General features: G+C 32.8%; 2 protein-coding genes across 2 annotated transcripts; both read left to right on the top strand.

Annotated features, from left to right (window-relative positions):
* Positions 1–8,186: 8,186 nt before the first annotated feature.
* LOC112003605 (uncharacterized protein At4g37920) lies at positions 8,187–11,787 on the top strand. The gene is made up of 6 exons (XM_024035815.2): positions 8,187–8,655; positions 8,778–9,166; positions 9,344–9,512; positions 10,083–10,327; positions 10,920–11,107; positions 11,240–11,787. The coding sequence occupies exons 1-6, from the start codon at positions 8,520–8,522 to the stop codon at positions 11,397–11,399; spliced, it is 1,287 nt and encodes a 428-aa protein (XP_023891583.1). The 5' UTR covers positions 8,187–8,519; the 3' UTR covers positions 11,400–11,787.
* Positions 11,788–15,638: 3,851 nt separating this feature from the next.
* LOC136068306 (uncharacterized) lies at positions 15,639–18,814 on the top strand. The gene is made up of 6 exons (XM_065775284.1): positions 15,639–15,949; positions 16,212–16,297; positions 16,477–16,564; positions 17,618–17,717; positions 17,813–17,886; positions 18,039–18,814. Exons 2-6 carry the CDS (start codon positions 16,212–16,214, stop codon positions 18,198–18,200), a joined length of 510 nt encoding a protein of 169 aa, XP_065631356.1. The 5' UTR covers positions 15,639–15,949; the 3' UTR covers positions 18,201–18,814.
* The last annotated feature ends 2,785 nt before the right edge of the window (positions 18,815–21,599 follow it).

The raw sequence follows: 21,599 nt of genomic DNA, 5'->3' as shown, positions 1-21,599 counted from the left end.
CAACATCCCTATCTATTGTTTTTATCAAAATTAATATAAAAAGATCATGCCATGAATGGGATAGGTTCAAAAACTGCTAATTTATTCACCTAGTTGGGGATTTACTGTTCAGCTTACAAAAAAGAGCTTTAAAAATTAGGGAAACAAGCTTTAGAGTCACAAGAATTGGAAACGTGAGTTACGCTATTTTTTTTTATAGGATAATAACTAATTGATAATCTTAATATGCAAACGATTTTTTTTTCTTCATTTTCAAGTTCCAAGAACAAAGACAAACAACAAACTGATGTTAAGGACAATAAGGTTTCCATGGGGAGCATTATAGGGTAGATGGCGTAGATTAAGATTTCTAACTTGGCTTTAAAAAAAAAAAAAACTGATTATATGATATTTTATGTGTTTTCCTCAAACAATGGAGAGCAAACTTTGGAATGCCTTTAGAAATACATGCATAAACATATGTTTTTTGATATGTTAAGAAGAGCAATATTAAACTCGTTATGTTGTGATCGTTATCGATTTAAAAATATAATTGCACTTTATTATTTTCAAAACTATTTTTTGATGGTTAAGAAACTCAAAATCAGTTCTAATATATTAGTGCTCTTGCATTGACACTTAAAATCAGTTGTAATTGTTTTAGTTTACTTGTAATCAACTCATTGGTAAACATTTTCCTGGTCAATAGGTTAGGCAGAAAACACCTAATTATGATATCATTTTCATATTGGTAAATGTGTCTTACTTTTCGGAAACCAACAATCTTGTATTAATTGGTATACATAAATAAACATAATACTTTTGTTTATTATGTTACACTAGTATGTAGTCCCGTGCTACCATACAGGAATGGATATATTATTAATAATGAGTTTATTCAGGAGTGATCCACTCCAAGAAGGCGATCAAACTTGCGTAAATATAGAATAATAAATCTCTCTCCAGAAAATTTACATTGTTCATAACCTTTACCTTCACTGAAAATTTTAAAAACATAGTGACTCACATCTACCATCCAGACATCTACAGCTGGGTCCTCTCCAATTCGCGTGAAATTCTAATGATCACTAAGTTCCTTTGTAGCTTGCAAAAAGTATCATCCATCGGTCCACAGCAGTGCTTTCTTCATTGTTATAGGTGCCAAACTTGAACAAAAAGCCAAATATAAGGATAGTGAATTTTAGGCATAATGTGCATCTAATCACATATTAGCAATTTATAACAAATGTAAAGATGCAAACTTTGTAAGACGCAAACTTTAATCCGAAATTCTCAGTGCAAATGTAAAGATGCAAACTTTGTAAGCAATTTATAACAAAGATGCAAACTTTGGCTTTGCTATTTTTTTGGAAATTATGCAATGTACCAAAACCAAGTTCTTATCACCGATATTAATCTCTTTGGTTCTCATGTTTGACTGTAAAATTAAGAAAAAACTTAATTAGCACAGTAACTCACTTGACCCGATACATAGAAGTGGTTTTAATGAGAATGAGCCCACATACATTTAGCCACATGATGCAAAATTCAACTCAATTTACCCAAACCAAGTTCTTATCACCGATATTAATCTCTTTGGTTTTCACGTTTAACTGCAAAATCAAGAAAAAACTTAATTAACACAGTAACTTACATGACCCGATACATAGAAGTGGTTTTAATGAGAATGTGCTCACATATATTTAGCCACATGATGCAAAATTCAACTTCAATTTCAAATTCTAAACACATGGCACAAAATTAGAATTCTAATTTGGTGTGTACACGTGGCACACAATTAGAATTCTAATTTGGAATTCAATTTCACACTCTCTCTGCTTCACCTATTATTATATATATAGATATGTTTGATAAAATGTTCTAAACATATGGTAAGTTAGATGCATTAATGTAGATTATTAAAGTTTTATGAGTAATTTGTTTGACACTCTTGTGTAAAGAAAGTGAGATTTTATTTTTTTAAAATAATAAATGAACAAAGTGTAATTATAAAACTAGTTGTAGTCTTAGGCTACAAATTACTCTAATAAGATGACATGTGTAAAAAATAGCATGTGTATTACACATGATTACTTAAGTAAACTTAACTCAACTAACCCTAGTTAACTACACCACCTATTAAAAAAAATAAAAAATAAAAATAAATAGAGCCCATTCCTTGACTGCCTTTTGCCATGCCAATGCAAGAGTAATGCTCAAAAAAGATGCAGCTTCAACTTGTGGCAGATAAAACTGCAACACCCTTTTCTCTTTCGTTTTAATGATTCTGACGCTTGTATTAGTACTTGAATTCCTTGAATATAAGAAAACAAACTAACCCAATAGCAGCAACCATGTGCAGAAGGAATAGAAACAAAGATATTATGTCTGTATAAGCTCTTGAATTCAATGTTGTCATTGATGGTTGCTGTGCAAAAAGAGAGAAACCAAACAAAAAAAAAAAAAAAATCACATTCTTGACTTGAAAATTAAGCATAGATTTTTAACTCATTCTTTAGTTATACACGAAACTTGACATGAGAGATAGTAAGAAGGAGCTAGAAAAATTCAAATTTGCCACCTGTGAACAGCGAATATATAAGCTATTATTTTTTAATCTTATGAAAACTAACTTCTAATTGTACCCATAAGAAAATAGACAAGTTCTTTTGAGATGACAGACTAGAAAAAGGTTCAAAAAAATTTCTCCTTTTGCAGACTATGAAACAATACTTGTAAATAGAATATAGGATCTCTCCAACACCTTTTAAATTTGTTTCAATTCAAAAATAGAATAATAAGGTAGAGAATAAAGTTTAAAATTTTTTTTATTGTAGTTTCAAAAGAAATTTTCAAAAGCAAAATAATTGCACAAGATGCAAGCACTGGTTGATAGCTAAGCATTAACTTTCCTAGAGTTATTCACTAGGTTCTTGGCCAGGCACATAACCATACAGAGAGATTCTTTCCAGAAGACTTCTAGCGGCAATTGGCCAATTCTCTTCACACAGTTTGACCACTAGATATTCATAAATGTCAACAAAAATAGGAATTTCAAATCCCTGAAGCTCTAACAACAATTTCAAAGCTGAAAGCAACTTACTCTTGTTTCTATGTCGTTCCACAACAACTCGACAAGTAAAATTATCCAGGCAAACCCCATTTCCTATCACTCATACAACAATGACTTTGACAGTTTGAGACTTAAATCATTCTTGACCCAATTGAAAAAAGTGAGAGTTGATGAGGAATCATATTGAAACCTCAATTGAACTTAAAAAAATCAGCTAGCAAATCCTCTTTAGTTCTTGAAGGAATTGAAAAAGTAAATTTAGTTATCTATGAATAAAACAAAAGGAAATTTAGTTCTAACCGGTAAAGCGGCAGAGACTAGGTGGGTCAGCGGAGGAGACAGAAGAAGATTGAGGTGGTTGGCCGGAGGTGGAGATAGGAGGATTTGGGCTAGCTGGTTGGCGGTGGAGATAGGAGACTATGAGTGATCGATTGGAGTTGGGTTATGGCCTTCTGGGTTACAGTTGAGAGAGAGAGAGAGAGAGAGAGAGAGAGAGATCATCTGTATAGACTTTTTTAGGGTTTTTTTTTAATAGGTGGTGTAGTTAACTAGGATTAGTTGAGTTAAGTCATGTGCAATGCACATGCTATTTTTTACACATGTCATCTTATTTACAACTGTTTTTGTAGCTAAACTTTGTCCAATGTGGAAATCCATCTACAGTTTTTAATGTATGATTGATAAATGTATAAATTAATTATTTTATGGTACCCCTACTATTAAAAAAAATTAATAATACTGAGAAATAAGAAAAAAAAAATAGCCTCAAGTAATGTTTGAATGTATGATTGATAAATGTATAAACATATGTTTATTAATTTGATAAGAACTAGGATAACTAGCCTTAAGCAATATTTTAACTTGTAAGATTTAAATGCATAAAGATATGTTTGTTCATATATTAAGAGAACAGATATTAATCTTGTTATGTTGTGAAATCCATTTTATAGTTTCTACCAAGTTTAGTGCAAAAGATGAAAGCTTAGGTTGGTGTTCACATTTTTTAGAGAGTTGAATATGTGTGATTAGCACAAACTACAAAATTGTAGCCTAGTCCGTAGTGAGATTACTTATTTTAGTTGTGATTAGCCTACTCTTGGGGAGTTGGTTGATGAAAAACATCTACAGTTTGAAGGAAAAACATATTGATTCTTTCCATTTTTTTTATGATGTCTGGGGCACTGATATACAGTTGCATAAGTGATGGATTTGGTTGTCATTTAATGTTAAGAACTTTTATTTTTGGTCTTACACTACAGAAAGAGAAATTGACACAAAGGCTTTCTTGTAAGTTGGATACCTTATAATAGAATTGTTTTTTTATTTTTTAAGTAACAGAAAATTGGCAAATTATGTTGTGCTTCACTAAAATACTACTATTTTGCAAAATGGTTAATTACATAAAATTCTATTAGAATCCCCCAAATGATTCGCACATCAAGTAAATTTCCTTTTTTTAAAAAAAAAGAAAAAGAAAAAGCAAATCATGTGATTCTTACTCAACAATTGAAATAAATAGTTTATGCTTATTTTAATTTGAAAATGGGGTTATCATAGGGTCAAACTCCACGGGGAGAATTATAAGGTAGATGGGGTATAAAAGGATTTCTAACTTAGTTTTTTTTTTTTTTTTAAATGAAAATGATTACATGATATTGTATGTGCTTTCCTTAATGGAGAGCCAATTTTGGAATGCCTTTAGAAATACATGCATAAACATATGTTTATTGATATGTTTTACCATTATTAATCTTGTTATGTTGTGATTATTATTGATTTAAAAATATTATTGCACTTGATTATTTTAAAAACTATTGTTTGATGGTTAAGAAATTCAAAATCAATTCTAATATATTAGTGCTCTTGCATTGACACTTAAAATCAATTATAATCATATTAGTGTACTTGCAATCAACTCTTTGGTAAGCCTTTTCCTAGTCAATAGGTCAGGCAGAAGACACCTAATCCTAATATTGTTTTTGTATTGGTAATTGTGTCTTGCTCTTTGGAATCTAGCAATCTTGTATTAATTGGCATACAAAAATAAACATAATGCTTTTATTTATTGAGAGGTGTTATATCCACAATATTTTCACAACAAATCATAGGTAGTTGGTTATTATTAGTTCAAATTTAAACATAATACTAAGATTACTTTTTTGCCCCAACAATAACAATTAGTAACAACCTGGGACTTAGGATTTGTTGTAAAAATGTTGTGAAAATGTTGTGGACATATCATTTCTCTTTGTTCATTATGTTACATATGTTCGCTAAAGTGTTCTAAACATGTGGTAAGTTGGAAGCATTAATGTAGGTTATTAGAGTTCTATTAGTGGTTCATTTGATACTCTTGTGTCAAGAAAGTGAGATTCTATTTTTTTTTTTTATATAATAAATTAGCAATGAACATAATATAATAAAAAAATTAGGTAAAAATCTCACAAATGAATAATAAAATTTTCACAAATAGTAAAAAAAAAAAAAAAAAAAAAAACTAGATAAACAACTCACAAATGAACAATAAATTCATAAAAAAATGCATCTAAGCAAATTAGAAGGATAAATTTTAAGTTGTTTAATTAAATTTTAATATATATGCCCCATTTTATACGTCATTCGACCTAGAGAAATAAAAAGCCCATGCTGGCTATTTTCTACCAACATCAATATCAATAAAAGTAATAATAATAAAAAAAAACATTAAACACAAATTTCATATTTAAATACCAGACAATGTGAGACTTGGTTATGATAAGCTGCATGGGGCTTAGTATTGTATAACCACCTAAATATGGTCAAGCTCTTTTGATCTTATTACAAAAAAGAAAAAAAGAAATTCACAGTCAAACCACAAGACAAACATTTCATTTGTAAAGTTGTAATTTACAACTATGTTATGTTAGCTTTAATTTCGTGCCAAATTTGATTATAATTATGTTCAATCTTTTGTACCTTGTATTATTTGTGGGATTTCATTGTAAGGGTTGTGAGAGAGAGAGAGTGTGTGTGTGTGAAGACTCAAGGCAATTGAAGACTAAAGCTGTTTTCGCGGGTAGCTCGCGAGTAAGCTTCTCGCGAAGTGATGCATGTGTCCTGCACATGATTCGAATGTGAAGAGTCAGGACAGGATGGGGATAGCTGGTTTTCGCGAGTCCACAGGTAAGACCTTCTGTGAGATACCCGTGAAACATTCTATTTTGTTGAACTGTCATTTCTAATACACACTATCTGTATCCACACTATATATACCCACATTACCCACAGATGTTGATAAGTGCTTTTGAGAGAAAACCCTAACCACAAATCTTGAGAGTTAGAGATTGTTATACCCACAATTCTCTACACAATTCATTGTGAATTTTCCTCAACTCCTACCTCTCCATTTCCATACATTTGAGAGGTTAATAGCCCAAACACTTACCACACCATTTCAGAGTGTCAAGTGAGGTTTTGGTGCTGTTGGGAAGCATTGGAAGAAGCCAGGCTTTGGCAGATGCAATCGGGCATATTGCGAGATCGGGAGAGCTAGACAAGACACGGTTCTGAGAAGTATTGTTAGAGTAGAAGTTTAGAGGGCTTAGGTACATTTGGTAGATTAGGCTCGGAGGGTTTCTTGCTATTCATGTATCCCAACTGATTGTCTAGTGGATCGGTTACTGCTTAGAGTGCGGCGGAGATATTTTATGCTGAGTACTTCGGTTTCCTCTTCGATAACATATTGGCGTTTTATCTTGTGTTTGCATTCTTCTTCCCTACTCTTTTACCTTTTAGTTTACTGCTATGTTATATTGATTATGAGTTAGAGTAGTATATTCGTTTATCCACTCGTATTTACTCTATTCCGCATTTAGTAAAAGTTAAAGTAAAATCTATCAAGCTGTAAGTTTTAATTTAGGGGTTTAAACAGCTTTTGTGTTTTAACACATTTTCGAGCTTTCATCATCAAACATGTAAAAGACTCATAGGTGATTTGCGAAATTAATTAAACCAAATAGAAATTTAGAAACAATTATAATACTAAAAAGTCATAAATTTGTTGAATATTAAACTAAATTCCAAAACAACCCCAAATTGAACACTAAAATTAGTGAGTGTGGAAACAGGTGACATAGATCATGGGAATTTAAGTTAGATAGTTACCTCAAGCTATCTCATTAAAATAAGGGCACGTGAGTGGCTCAAGGGGGATAACAATTGCTGTAATGGTTACAATTCAAGTCGTCGCTAAAGCAAAATGGGGAGAGTGGAATGTGGATACCTTGAGCAGTAACAAGAGGTTAAACAAATCTTTACAAACATGGGACACGTGGCATGGTAAACACACCAAAGAAAGACGTGGCATAATAACCGTCAATATTTCAAGTACAAACAGAGCTCTTAATCAACATAAAAGACCACCACATATCTGACAAACAAACCAGAGAATTTATTAAGACCACAAGCATAGGACTTTCAGAGATCACTAGTTGGATTCTTAAGTAGTCTATAACTTGGGATCAAGTAGTTCTTTAGGCGTGTACAAGATCTTCACTATCTTAGGCTTATAAATTTATGTCTCCTTGTACATGCACTTGAGGTTTGTATCATATATTTTAGTTTTATGCAATCTGTTATTGTTAATCTTGGGTCGATATGATTTATTGTTCAACTCGAAGTAATTTAGTGTTAGTACAATCCAATAGGCGTGAATCAAATAACTTTGCTTAATTCATTTTCAGTTAAGATGAATTGTTACAGTAGGCCTTAAATCGAGGTAGCTTATGTCACAATATTCTATTTCAAGATATAACATGTTGACTCAATAAACCCTAAGTAGGCATTTAGTTTAACTTAATCGATTATGTCACAAAATTCTATTTCAAGATCTAACATGTTGACTCAATAAACTTTAAGTAGGCATTTGGTTTAACTTAATCATCTTAGTAGGAGTTAGGTTACTTAGAATTTTTCATTCTCTTCAGCTGTTAACTTGTGGATATTTCCAAAATCCTATTAAGCCAGGTGTTTCTAATCCCCATAACCCCAATTCCCGAAGTCATATAATCATTTCGAGCTAACCCCAAAAGCATAATAATAACATGTAAGCACATAATTTATTTTTTACTTGAATCATTATCAAAAGCGCTTACACTATTCCCTTGTTTGCAAAAATAATCTGCATTATAAAACCACCTTTAGAACACAATAATTTCAGTACCACACTGTTTATCACAATTGTTCTACGTGGTAAATTGTGATTAACTATTTCATACCGTTACACAAATCATAATTTTTCTCCACAAGACAGTTGTGGTAAAATTTGTTTTAAAGTTTATGGAACTAAAATTGCCTTGCAACATCACCACCCTCATCCTTTGTGACTAAGCATCGTCCTACAATTGAACCGTCTAGTTGATTATTTGAAACCCTAAACCCAACCCCAAAACCCCAGATAATTTTCAAAGCAAAATTTTGAATAATTTCAATGGAATTCTGTTCTGCGACTCTCCAAGCCCAACCCTCTTGCTCTTTCCCAGTAAGAACTTCTATCATCACCTCCAAAACCCCATCTTTCTCTTCCACCGTCACATATTCTCCAGTTTTTTCTTCCAGATTCAACGGTAATAAACTCTATCTCAGAACTTCCTACCTTAAAATATATATATTTTTTTTGGGTGTGTGCGACGAAACCAGAGGGTAGAGTGTTTGTGTAATTAATGTTGCAATTTGCTTTGCCGCCCAGGTTGTCGTTTTTCGATTAATCCTCTAAGGCGGCGTCATCGGTGGCTAAGTCCCACTCTTGCTGCTGCTGCTGCTGTTAGTGGAGAAGAGTTATCAGTTTCTGATTCGTCGTCGATTAACGACGAGTCTGGAAGGAATGGTGAGGAGGAGGATGGTGGTGTTGAGGTCTTGGATGACAACAAAATGGTTCGAGTATGCGATAAGCTTATCGATGTTTTCTTGGTTGACAAGCCCACCCCAACTGACTGGAGAAGGTTGTTAGCTTTCAGCAAGGAATGGGACAATATTCGGCCTCATTTCTATAAACGGTGTCAGGATCGAGCTGATAGCGAGGATGCTGATCCTGGCATGAAGCACAAGCTACTCAGGCTTGCAAGGAAGCTCAAGGAGGTATATCATTGATCTTAATTAACATATATTGTGTGTTTGTAAGTATAATATATGTGGTCGACTCTGATTAGTCTGTTGAGAATTCATAGCTGGCCGCGTTGTTGATGATACTGTGATTAGTGGGTTTGAGTTTTATGTGTTCTGTGGGAATTTTATTGGAAACTCTTTTTTGTATAGGTTGATGAGGATGTGCAAAGGCACAATGAACTTCTTGAAGTGATTAGAGGTTCACCATTGGAGATAAGTGAAGTTGTTGCTAGGCGACGTAAAGATTTCACAAAAGAATTTTTTGTGCATCTTCACACAGTAGCTGAATCCTATTATGACAACCCAACCGAGCAAAATGGTGAGGATATACGAATTCTATTTGTATGAAATTCCAGTTGATGTCTCTTTTTTCTGTTTATGTAATTGCTATATGAAATAAAATGGAACATTGTTTGGTTTACAGATGAAGAAATGTAGGGATAACTAGTAGAATTTCTTTGTCCTCTTCTTTGGTTCTGATCAGATGTTATTTATGGCAGTCTTATCTGTAACACCTATTTGGCTTAATATGCATAATAGATTATATTACCCAATGCATATTTCAATGCTTAGTAAGTTCAGGACTGTTACTTGTATGATGATTAGCCCAGGCAATTGCCTTATGTAGCCACCTACTCAACCATGTCATAATGTCCTATCCTCCGATTAATAAAACTGTCACATCCCTTATGTTTTGTTATACTATTGCTAATTCAAGTCGTATAATGTACATATTTATTTTCTCTGTAATTTAGCATAAATAAACTTGAGTTATGTGACTGGACTGTGGGCTAGTTTAGCAGGCCAGACCCAGAACTTTCGATCTTAGATATATGTTTACCACATTGTGGACGGCACTGATGGTGTTTATTTATTTCTGTGTGACTAGCTCTTGCAAAGCTTGGTAACACCTGCTTGGCTGCTGTACAAGCCTGTGACTCTGCAACTGAAAGCATTGAAGCACTACATGCTGCAGAGTTGAAATTCCAAGATATTATCAACTCTCCTACTATAGATGCTGCTTGCAGGAAGATAGACAATTTGGCTGAGAAAAATGAACTTGATTCAACATTGGTGATGATGATCACAAAAGCTTGGTCTGCTGCCAAGGAGTCGAACATGACTAAAGATGAGGTGAAGTGATACTGGTTTCAGAAAATGGTTATCGCTGTTTATATTCTTGCTCTAATCTGGTACATATAGTGATGCCTTTACAATGCTTGGAACATAAAAAGATTCCAATCTAGTCAAACTGTTTAATTATAGCTTTTTTCAGCCTTCTATTAGAATATGGCAAAATAGAAACATGCTGATAGACCAAAGGGATTTTTATCCTTGTTCTTGTGTTCAAGACAAGTGACAGAGGACAAGATATCACATTGAATAGGGAAGAGATTATTGTTCTCTGCTTATGGGGATTTGGGAGAAAGTGAGAATTAGAAAAGATCAATTTTGTTCTTGTCCTTGTCCAAATGTCTGTTGAAATCCAGCACACACATATTTCACAAAAGAATAAAAGAAAGATGGTATCAAATTAAGCAAATATAGCCTTTGGAAATAATAATTTTATACAAATACCAAAAAGACTTTTTAACTCTACGTTTTAATTTCCTGAAAAAAAGCTCCACATTTTAATTGCTACTTTAAACAACGTACATGATTTTGTTTGTGTGGTGTCAAAATGCTGCTTAGTATGATTGAATTATTATTTTTTCCTTCATTGCAGGTAAAAGACGTATTGTATCATTTGTATGTGACTGCCAGAGGTAATCTTCAGAGACTTATGCCTAAAGAGATTCGGATAGTTAAGTATCTTCTCTCTATTGAGGACCCTGATGAGCGGCTGTGTGCCCTAAATGATGCCTTCACCCCAGGAGAAGAACTTGAAGGAAAGGATGTGGACTGCTTGTACACGTATGCATTTGAAACTTAATTGCTTTAATTAGTTTTCATTCGAACTTTAGAGATTGTTCAGCTAGATTATAGTTCACTGACTTTCCATGGTTGCCTCATGCCCCTTTTTGCACTTTTTAAAATTTTTCTCAGAACACCAGAGAAGCTGCACAACTGGATAAAGACTGTGGTGGATGCTTATCATTTCAGCAGGGAAGGCACTCTCATCAGGGAAGCCAGGGACCTAATGAATCCAAAGATAATTGAAAAAATGGAGGTCATTATGAAGATAGTTAAAGATAAATTCATGTGACTAGAGCCTGAATTATACTTCTCAGAAGCTTTTTCCATGTGTTCCATACTCTAGCTAATTTGAAGCATGAAATCCAAACCTCAATTTTGGGTTACTTTTAGCTTTGCTAGCATATCAAAGTGTGATGTTAATCGCATAGAAATTTAGGAAAAATCACAGGGTGGCTACTATGAAACTTCAGATACCGGATAGAAATTCATGATCATTTGTTTGGTTGATTGTGCTGTAGTTTTCCTTTGCGTAATTCTGTGTTCTAATGTATAGTGGGACACTCCAGTGTAGACCAAATTTTGTAAATTATTTTTGTTACGGATTGTGATGTTCATTGATGACGAGTCTTTTACTTAGAAACCTCTCTCTAAATGGAGGAAGTTTCCTATTTTGTAAATTTGCAGCTACTTATAAATCTCTCTCTAAATGGAGGAAGTTTAACTTAGAAAACTTACAACTATCATTGTACATTGTTAACTACTGGAATTTGACCAATGGAATATAGCCACAGTTCTGAAGAATCGATATTTCACTTTCAAGCTTTATATGTATATTGCTTTTCCCAGAATTTGAATCCATATATTGAAGTGATAATTGTGATTAATGAAACAATATTTTTATATGGTGTTATTACTAACACAATTTTTATTATATACCAATTAAAATATACCACCTCAATATTTGTACAAAATTTTGTATTTCCAGATTTATTGGAAAGATATACCTGCATCCTCGTTCACTTGACCTCAATCTTTTTGAGGTCACATGGGCACAATACTCTTATCTTTACATTTTCTATAACTATTGTTATTGAAATAAATCTAGATCTAACTTCACTGGTTTGCACAAAAGCATCTGCTGTGAATCATGCCATTATTTTTATATTGAAATAATTTATACTAAAGCCACTCATTTATTTTGATTTCTTTCTATGATAAGTAAATTTAAAGTGACCCATCAAATATGATCTAAGTTCATTTCAAAGGAGTCCTCTGAGGGCATTTTCAGGATGATGGCGCGGATTGGCTATTGCACGGTGCAATCCGGCCAAACAAAACTTTAACTTTTTCAAAAGTGTTAGCTTTTATAAACTCTTTTAACTTTTTCAACTTTTTTTAAACTTCTGATTTGAACTGTTTAAAAAGTATGGTACCGGATTTCAATTCTCTTATCATTATATACTTAAATTGGTCAAATCATCCATACTTTAAAACAATAATTTTTTATCTTATGATCGCTTCAAGATGATTTCTATTTACCATTAAGATATTATTATATATATATTTTTTGGTGTAGATAAGATTCAATATATATTCTTTATTCGATGACAACAAATTTTATCATTTCAATAAATTGAAATCAGAGACAATATTTTGTAATCAAGACAAAGTGAAACTATATAGACTTTTTAGTTGGTTATTGAAATGAAAACCGACCCTTGTTATCTTTATTATTCTTGCTCTTTTTCTTCTATTTATTATTTAATTTGACATAACTTATTTTTTAAGATTTTTATATCAAATTCAATAAAAAAAAAAGGAAAAAAGATTCTTATAACAAATTAATGGAGGATATGGTCATGAGTTATATTTCGCTTCTTGTTGTTGTTGTTGTGTGCATGAGAAGTAGATAAAAAATAAAGAAAAAAATCGACAATGATATTGAAAGGTATCCAAAGTAATTTTGTTTGAAACCGTCCTTAATATATTAATGTTAAATCTAAATACTAAAATTAATAGTCTAAATAAACAGTAGAATCCTTCTTTAAAAAAAAAAAAAACAGTAGAATGAATACTAATTATAAAGGATTAGTCTAATAGTTCAGAAAGCTACATGAAATCATGTGTTAAAACAAGCTTAACAGGAGTCTCCTAAAAAACTCTTCTCTATAATTATCCGTGTATATGGAATAGAGACTACACTGTCTACGTACAAGATCTCGTGCTCAAAGAGCTCTAGATACTTTCATCGTTTAAGAAAAAAATTTAATTAGTAATCTTTATTTTACGATTAATGAAATTCTTATTTTTTTTTTGTCCTTGAGTTACCTTCTTTATGTGAACTAAAATACTTTGATTAAAGGAAATATTCTTAATTTGTTATTGACTTATTAATTAATTAAAAGAATCAATTTTAGCGTTATCCAATTTAACAAAAAAAAAGTTTAATGGGATAATTAAATGGCAAACAAAATAAAGAATATTGTAATTTTCTCTAATTATTGTAATTCTAATTTAACACAACTTTCTAAAATTTGGCATCAAATAAAAACAAAAGTTACAAATTAAAGTTTTCCACCGAAGCTAGCTGCCATATAAAATGTCAGGACTGAGCAGTTAGCTTCGTTCCCATAAAAACAAAACAAAACAGAACAAAAATTAGCTCCGTTCCGCGGGACCCTTATTAAGCCTATGCCCAAACCCAATATATATAAACATTCCTCAACATCTTAAATACCTCAAATTCCTTACGTCTTGAAAATTTCAAAATTATTGAAATAAATCTAGATCTAACTTCACTGGTTTGCACAAAAGCATCTGCTGTGAATCATGCCATTATTTTTATATTGAAATAATTTATACTAAAGCCACTCATTTATTTTGATTTCTTTCTATGATAAGTAAATTTAAAGTGACCCATCAAATATGATCTAAGTTCATTTCAAAGGAGTCCTCTGAGGGCATTTTCAGGATGATGGCGCGGATTGGCTATTGCACGGTGCAATCCGGCCAAACAAAACTTTAACTTTTTCAAAAGTGTTAGCTTTTATAAACTCTTTTAACTTTTTCAACTTTTTTAAACTTCTGATTTGAACTGTTTAAAAAGTATAGTACCGGATTTCAATTCTCTTATCATTATGCCTGCGTTTGGATAGTAATTTTTCTTACTCAGAGTAAAGTTACGTTTTGTATTTTTTTTTTTTTTTTGCCGCACGGGGGACAAAATTTACTGTGCATGTACTGTGCATACACTGTTTATGCACTGTTCACACAATATTTAATATTAAAAGTGGATCTCACAACACTATTCACACATTTAAAAATTATTTTGCTACAGTATTTTCAGCAACAATCAGTTTTTATCAACTTTCAGTAACAATAAGTGCTATCCAAACGGACCCTATATGCTTAAATTGGTCAAATCATCCATACTTGAAAACAATAATTTTTTATCTTATGTTCGCTTCAAGATGATTTCTATTTACCATTAAGATATTATTATATATATTTTTTTGGTGTAGATAAGATTCAATATATATTCTTTATTCGATGACAACAAACTTTATCATTTCAATAAATTGAAATCAGAGACAATATTTTGTAATCAAGACAAAGTGAAACTATATAGACTTTTTAGTTGGTTATTGAAATGAAAACCGACCCTTGTTATCTTTATTATTCTTGCTCTTTTTCTTCTATTTATTATTTAATTTGACATAACTTATTTTTTAAGATTTTTATATCGAATTCAATAAAAAAAAAAAAAGGAAAAAAGATTCTTATAACAAATTAATGGAGGATATGGTCATGAGTTATATTTCGCTTCTTGTTGTTGTTGTTGTGTGCATGAGAAGTAGTTAAAAAATAAAGAAAAAAATCGACAATGATATTGAAAGGTATCCAAAGTAATTTTGTTTGAAACCGTCCTTAATATATTAATGTTAAATCTAAATACTAAAATTAATAGTCTAAATAAACAGTAGAATCCTTCTTTAAAAAAAAAAAAAACAGTAGAATGAATACTAATTATAAAGGATTAGTCTAATAGTTTAGAAAGCTACATGAAATCATGTGTTAAAACAAGCTTAACAGGAGTCTCCTAAAAAACTCTTCTCTATAATTATCCGTGTATATGGAATAGAGACTACACCGTCTACGTACAAGATCTCGTGCTCAAAGAGCTCTAGATACTTTCATCGTTTAAGAAAAAAAATTTAATTAGTAATCTTTATTTTACGATTAATGAAATTCTTATTTTTTTTTTTGTCCTTGAGTTACCTTCTTTATGTGAACTAAAATACTTTGATTAAAGGAAATATTCTTAATTTGTTATTGACTTATTAATTAATTAAAAGAATCAATTTTAGCGTTATCCAATTTAACAAAAAAAAAGTTTAATGGGATAATTAAATGGCAAACAAAATAAAGAATATTGTAATTTTCTCTAATTATTGTAATTCTAATTTAACACAACTTTCTAAAATTTGGCATCAAATAAAAACAAAAGTTACAAATTAAAGTTTTCCACCGAAGCTAGCTGCCATATAAAATGTCAGGACTGAGCAGTTAGCTTCGTTCCCATAAAAACAAAACAAAACAGAACAAAAATTAGCTCCGTTCCGCGGGACCCTTATTAAGCCTATGCCCAAACCCAATATATATAAACATTCCTCAACATCTTAAATACCTCAAATTCCTTACGTCTTGAAAATTTCAAAATTTATTGCGCGCACATATTAATTTAAAAAAAAAAAAAACCCTAAGCCTAGATTTTCAAGTTTTCCGACGAGATTCATTCTCCGGCGACTCTCCGATCGTCGTCGTCGTCGTCGATTTACGGTGAGCTTTTTTTTTTTTTTTTTTTTTCTCGAATTAGATTCGAATATCATATGCTGGTGTGCTTTAATTTGCTCGATTCTTGATGAAAATTTCAGATGTATGTATATGTGTGTGTGTATATATATATATATATATATGGAATTTATACCTGGTTTTTGGTTTTGCTGAGAAGGCGATGGATAACTGAATTTTAAAAAGAAATTAATTATTTTCTCAGCAACCAAACAGTGTGCATTAAAATTTTTTGTTTTGTTGGTACCAGATGGCGACCAGAAAAACCAGTAGCTGCTGCGCTATTTGTGAGAATTCAAATCAAGCTTCTATTTGCGCCGTTTGTGTCAATTTCAGGTCTGATCTCTAAAATTACTAATTATTATTTTGGAATTTTATATTGTATTTGAATTTTTGTAATCTGATCTTTATGTAGGAAACTTTATATGGTTTTTTCTTTATTTCAGATATATAATATGAGATTTGTGTACGAATATAATATGAGAAAATTTGTATGTTGGGCTATTCTTTTGTAGGTTAAATGAGTACCACAATTTGTTAAAGTCGCAGAAGAGTCGCCGGGATTATTTGTATGCAAGATTGAGTGAAGTGGTTGTGGCAAAGGTTTGATTTTTATGTCTTGTGAATGCTCTTTCCGTTACCTTGTTTTGTTTTGTTTTTGCTTGAATGTCTATTGTTTATATTTTACACCTCACCCTTAAGCAAATAAGCTAACAAAACATAAGCCTCTCCAAATGCATACTTAAAAAGGATTTGGTGATTGGGGAGCATGGAAAATTTTATTTACACGAGAGCTGTACAGCCCAAGAAATGCATATGGGTGACAGTGACACTGTCAAGGCGACAAACCTAGGACCTTAAGAACTATAACAATCTCTAAGGACCATCTTTATTACAGAAGTATCCATCCTGAGATTACAAGAATTAATTTTTGGTGTGGTAATGGCTGAAGACTGTGATTCTGAAACCGTGTATGAAAAGACATCTAATCTTGGATTGGATTCATATTTAAAACAAATTCAGTTATAGATCCTTATGACATATGTTGCCTCCATGAGATGCTGCATTATGGGTCCTGGAGAATAAACCTGAAAATGCCAAAATTCTAAGTTATACACAACAGCAGTGAAACCTATTTCTACACGCTTGTGTTGTAAAAGCTTCAAAATAATGAAGCTGAGGAGCTATGAATGGAAAGATGGTTAACAGTGCCTATGTAAAGTTGCATCATTTGGACAGAGTAATTGGATATACAAGGTGGAATAATGGAATAACCATAATTGTGACCAAAGTAATGCTAATTAAAAAAAAAAAAAATTGCTTGTTCAAATCATAGAATAGTGTATCTCAAATACATGTTGGGAAAGCAAATAGATTGGTTTCTATGTTGTCAAATTATTTCCAATTATTGTAAAAATTTGATGGATGATCCAATTTCACTTATAATGTACATATGTGGCTGCCATTTCTATTGTTCTGTTCTGTCACCCATTATTTTCTTGATTCATTCTCTTTTATGTTTCTTCTGTATTTGCGTAATTTGACCATCTACTGTTTGTATTATATACCACTGTCAGTATTATGTAAAAGTGATCAAACTTGGCGTTTGAGTCATCTCAGGCCATTTCTTAATTTATTGTATGTAATATTTACTAGGGAAAGGCAGACGATCAAACAAATTGGAGAGTGCTTCACAATGACAAGCGCTCAAAGTTGAAGGAGAAGCTCCGTAGTAATAAACGACAACTTGAGCAAGGTTGCTTGCCCCTTAATGATTTTCAAATGCAATTTAGGTTGAAAATTGTACGCATTTCTGTTTAGAAACCTCTTGGCTAATACTTACATTTACAGGGAAGGCTAGGATTGAGAGGATGTCTGATGATTTAAAAGATAAATATGGTGTGGTCGAATCAGCCCTTTCTATGGTATTACAGATTTTTTTTTTTTTTTAATAAATAAATTAATTTTTTTAGTTATCATGCTTTAAGTTTTGGTTTTAGTCACTTTTACTAGTTATATTGTGATTTTCTGAAAGTATAAATGAATATGTATCGTGCATTGGTTTTAATCTCTGCAGTTGGAAAAGTATCGTGTGGAACAACTGGGAAAGTACTATCCTAACCTAATTTCCACTCAGACCTTAGGGCATGTGAGTGGTATTTTGCTTATTCAGTTATTCCTTTTGATTTTTGATGCTTGTTTTGTGCCTAAATTCCGTATATTTGTCTCAACAGAGTGACAAATGAATATACTTATAATGGGCTGAGTTTAAGTTACACTACTCAAAATCTCTACATTAAGTTAATTTTTTTTTCAATGCCATTTTTAGATCACATGTTCTTCCTTAAAAGAAAATTTCCGTTTAATTTCATATTCGGATGTTGTTTACTATTCAATGCATATATTGCATTTATTATATTCTAAAATAGCAAATGCTCCTCTAACTTCAAATAAAAAAAGTACATTTAAAATGATAAAAAAAAAAACTAAAATTTTGAACAATTTAGAGATGAGATGGTTTTTAATCTCTAATTATGAGGAAAACATATAATCTAATGGTGGACTTGAAGAAGCACATAGCCAATCTTCGCTATGCCCTGCTAATTTAGCCAATATATTGGAGAAGCTTCAACAGGATTTCTTGTGGGAAGGATTGGGAGAGGAGTAGATTCATCTTGTAGAATGGAGCATTGTTAGTATGTCTTTACATTCAGGAAGGTTGTGGGTTTGGAATTTGGCCACATTTAATTAAGTGTTATTGGGGAAGTGCTTTTGGCGTTTTAGTTAGGAGCATGATTCTTTATGAGGGAGCAGGGGGTTTTTGTTGTTGTTGTGAGGCTAGTGGTGGTAAAATATGTTGAGTTAGCGGGGGGTTGGACTTCACAACCGTGATGATTCTCTTGGTTGTGGTCTCTGGAAGGCAATTGGAGCAAGATGGGATTATTTCTCTAGATTTGTGGGCTTTGGTTTAGGTGATGGTAGAAAAATTAGATTTTGGGAGGATGTGTGGCTCTCCAACAGGAGATTAGCATCTTTATATCTTGTGTTGTTTCAGTTAGCTCTTAATAAAGAGGCAATGGTGTCAGATTGCTTGGAGTGTAGAAATGGAGTAATCCATTGAAATCCTACATTTGTGCAATCTGCTCATGATTGGGAGTTAGAAATGTTTGCTTGTTTCTTCCAATCTCTCCATTCAATCTGGTCCAAACAGAGTATACATTGTTTTGGAGTTTGAGGAAGAACGGATGTTTTTGTGTCAATCCCTTCTATGGCTGTTGGGAGGTACTAGTGGATTGGAGTTTTCTTGGAAGGCTATATGGCAGGTAAAAATCCTTACTTAGTGAAAGAGTTATGATGTTGGTAAATCAGTGTGACAAGTGTACACATAGTGAGGAAACTGTTGATTACTTGCCACTTCATTTTCCAGTGGCAATGGAGTTGTGGAACTTTATAATTGTAGTTTTTGAAGTTAGCTAGGTGATGCCTAGGACGATTAAAGGAATGATGTGAGGATGGCGACCCCGTGACAAAGACCTATTTTTTTCAGAAATAGAGTATTGAATGCAGTTCCTAGGTGTTTAATGTGTCATATTTGAAGGGAGAGGAATAGGAAGATCTTTGAAGATCAAGGAGTTTCTACCTTGGGGTAAAATCACATTTTGTAGGGACATTATTCATTTTTTTTTGGGATCCAAGTAGACCTTCTTTGCCTTTTGATTTTATCGAGGACTTGGCTATGTAATTTTGTAAAGAATCTTAGGGTATATACCTTAGATTCTTCCCTTGTAAAGCTGTTTTATTTCAAATGAGACATTTTTACTTATATAAAAATAAATAAAAATTGAAGACAAAAGAAAAGATATTGGGTGGTGTAACATTAATCAAAATTTATAACATGTGTAACTTTTTTTTTTTTTTTTTTTTTTACTATTGAGTCAAATTCTAGGTTCCTCTATGTTTTTTTTTTTTTTTTTTTTTTTTTTTTTAAGTAACTGAAAAATATATTAAAGAAAAACACAGCGCCGTACATAGGAAATGTACTAGACAAGCAAAAACATCAAGAAACCAAATTACAATGATCAAACAAAACAGGAAGAGAGAAGCAAGAAAAAGATGGTATAGCTAAACACCATTAGAGAAGAGAAAAAAAGAAAAAAGACTAAAACTCAAGAATGGACCGTTCGTGACCCTCAAAGCTTCTATCATTCCGTTCCCGCCAGATACACCACATCAAATAGTGCGGCACCATCCTCCATATAACTATATTACGATGACGCCTAAAGTTACAAGACCAACAATTCAACAAGTCCACTACCCTTTGCGGCATCACCCAACAAATACCAAACAAGCAAAAGACCATACTCCACATCTCAAAAGCCAAAGGACAATGAAGAAGGAGATGATCAACAGATTCCCCACACCTTTTGCACATAAAGCACCACTCAAGGACAACAAAATGCCTCTTCCAAAGGTTATCAATAGTTAGAATCTTGCCTAAAGCCGCTGTCCAAGAGAAAAAAGCTACCCAGGGGGGAACCTTCGATTGCCACATCATTTTTCACGGGAAGGAACTGGCAGTAGAGGGGGATAGGGAGTGATGATAATACCTGCTCACCACGAAACCCCTACTATTGGCCGGCTTCCAATAAAGTTTGTCAGAACCAACACCTCGCACCTTAGTGGAGTAGATCAAGACCATACACGAATCCAAAGATTGTGACTCTTGATCATTCACTAGGCGACGAAACTGTAGGTCCCAAAAAATTCTCCCATTAGCAAAGCACATAACCTCAGAGACTGAAGCATCCCTTGTCCTACTAATATTATATAAATCTGGAAACACCTCCTTAAGAGGACGATCCCTACACCATACATCATCCCAAAACTTCACTTGAGAACCATCACCCACATCATACCGAAGGAACTTAGAAAAATACAGCCAGCCTCTTCTAATGAACTTCCACAAACTAACACCATATGCTCCAGACACAGATTTTGTACACTAACCACCCCACTCATTCCCATACTTCGCCCCAATGACCCTTCTCCAAAGTGCATCATTCTCCGCACCATAATGCCACAACCATTTGGCTAATAAGGCAGAGTTAAACCTTCTCAAGCACCGAATGCCTAACCCTCCATTCTTCACTGGCCTACAAACCTTCGACCAACTTACTACATGAATTTTACATTCGCTACCAATACCATTCCAAAGAAAGTCTCTTTTCTAATCCTCCATCCGCTTTGCCACCTTAACTGGAATAGGGAAAAGGGAAAGAAAGTAAGTAAGCAAGCTAGACAGAGTACTCTTAATAAGGGTAACCTTGCCCCCCCTTAGATAAATACAATCTCTTCCAACCAGCTAGCCTTCTCTCCATCTTCTCCAAAATAGGATTCCAAACCGTCTTATCTTTAAAGGAAGCACCCAACGGAAGACCAAGATATTTCAGCGGAAGAGTTGACTCTCTACAGCCCAAAATCTCCACTAGCTCATGCATATTAGACACATCCCCAACTGGAACCAATTCAGACTTATCTAAATTAATTTTTAGCCCTGACACCTCCTCAAATCTAGAGAGAATCCCACGCAGAACTGTTATATGATTGTTGTCAGCATCACAGAAAACAAGAGTATCGT

This window comes from Quercus suber, unplaced genomic scaffold (genome assembly GCF_002906115.3).
Source record: "Quercus suber isolate HL8 unplaced genomic scaffold, Cork oak 2.0 scaffold_108, whole genome shotgun sequence".
NCBI classification, from domain to species: Eukaryota; Viridiplantae; Streptophyta; class Magnoliopsida; order Fagales; family Fagaceae; genus Quercus; species Quercus suber.
The sequence above is the reverse complement of the archived record's forward strand: the minus strand, read 5'-3'. Positions and strand labels throughout refer to the sequence as shown.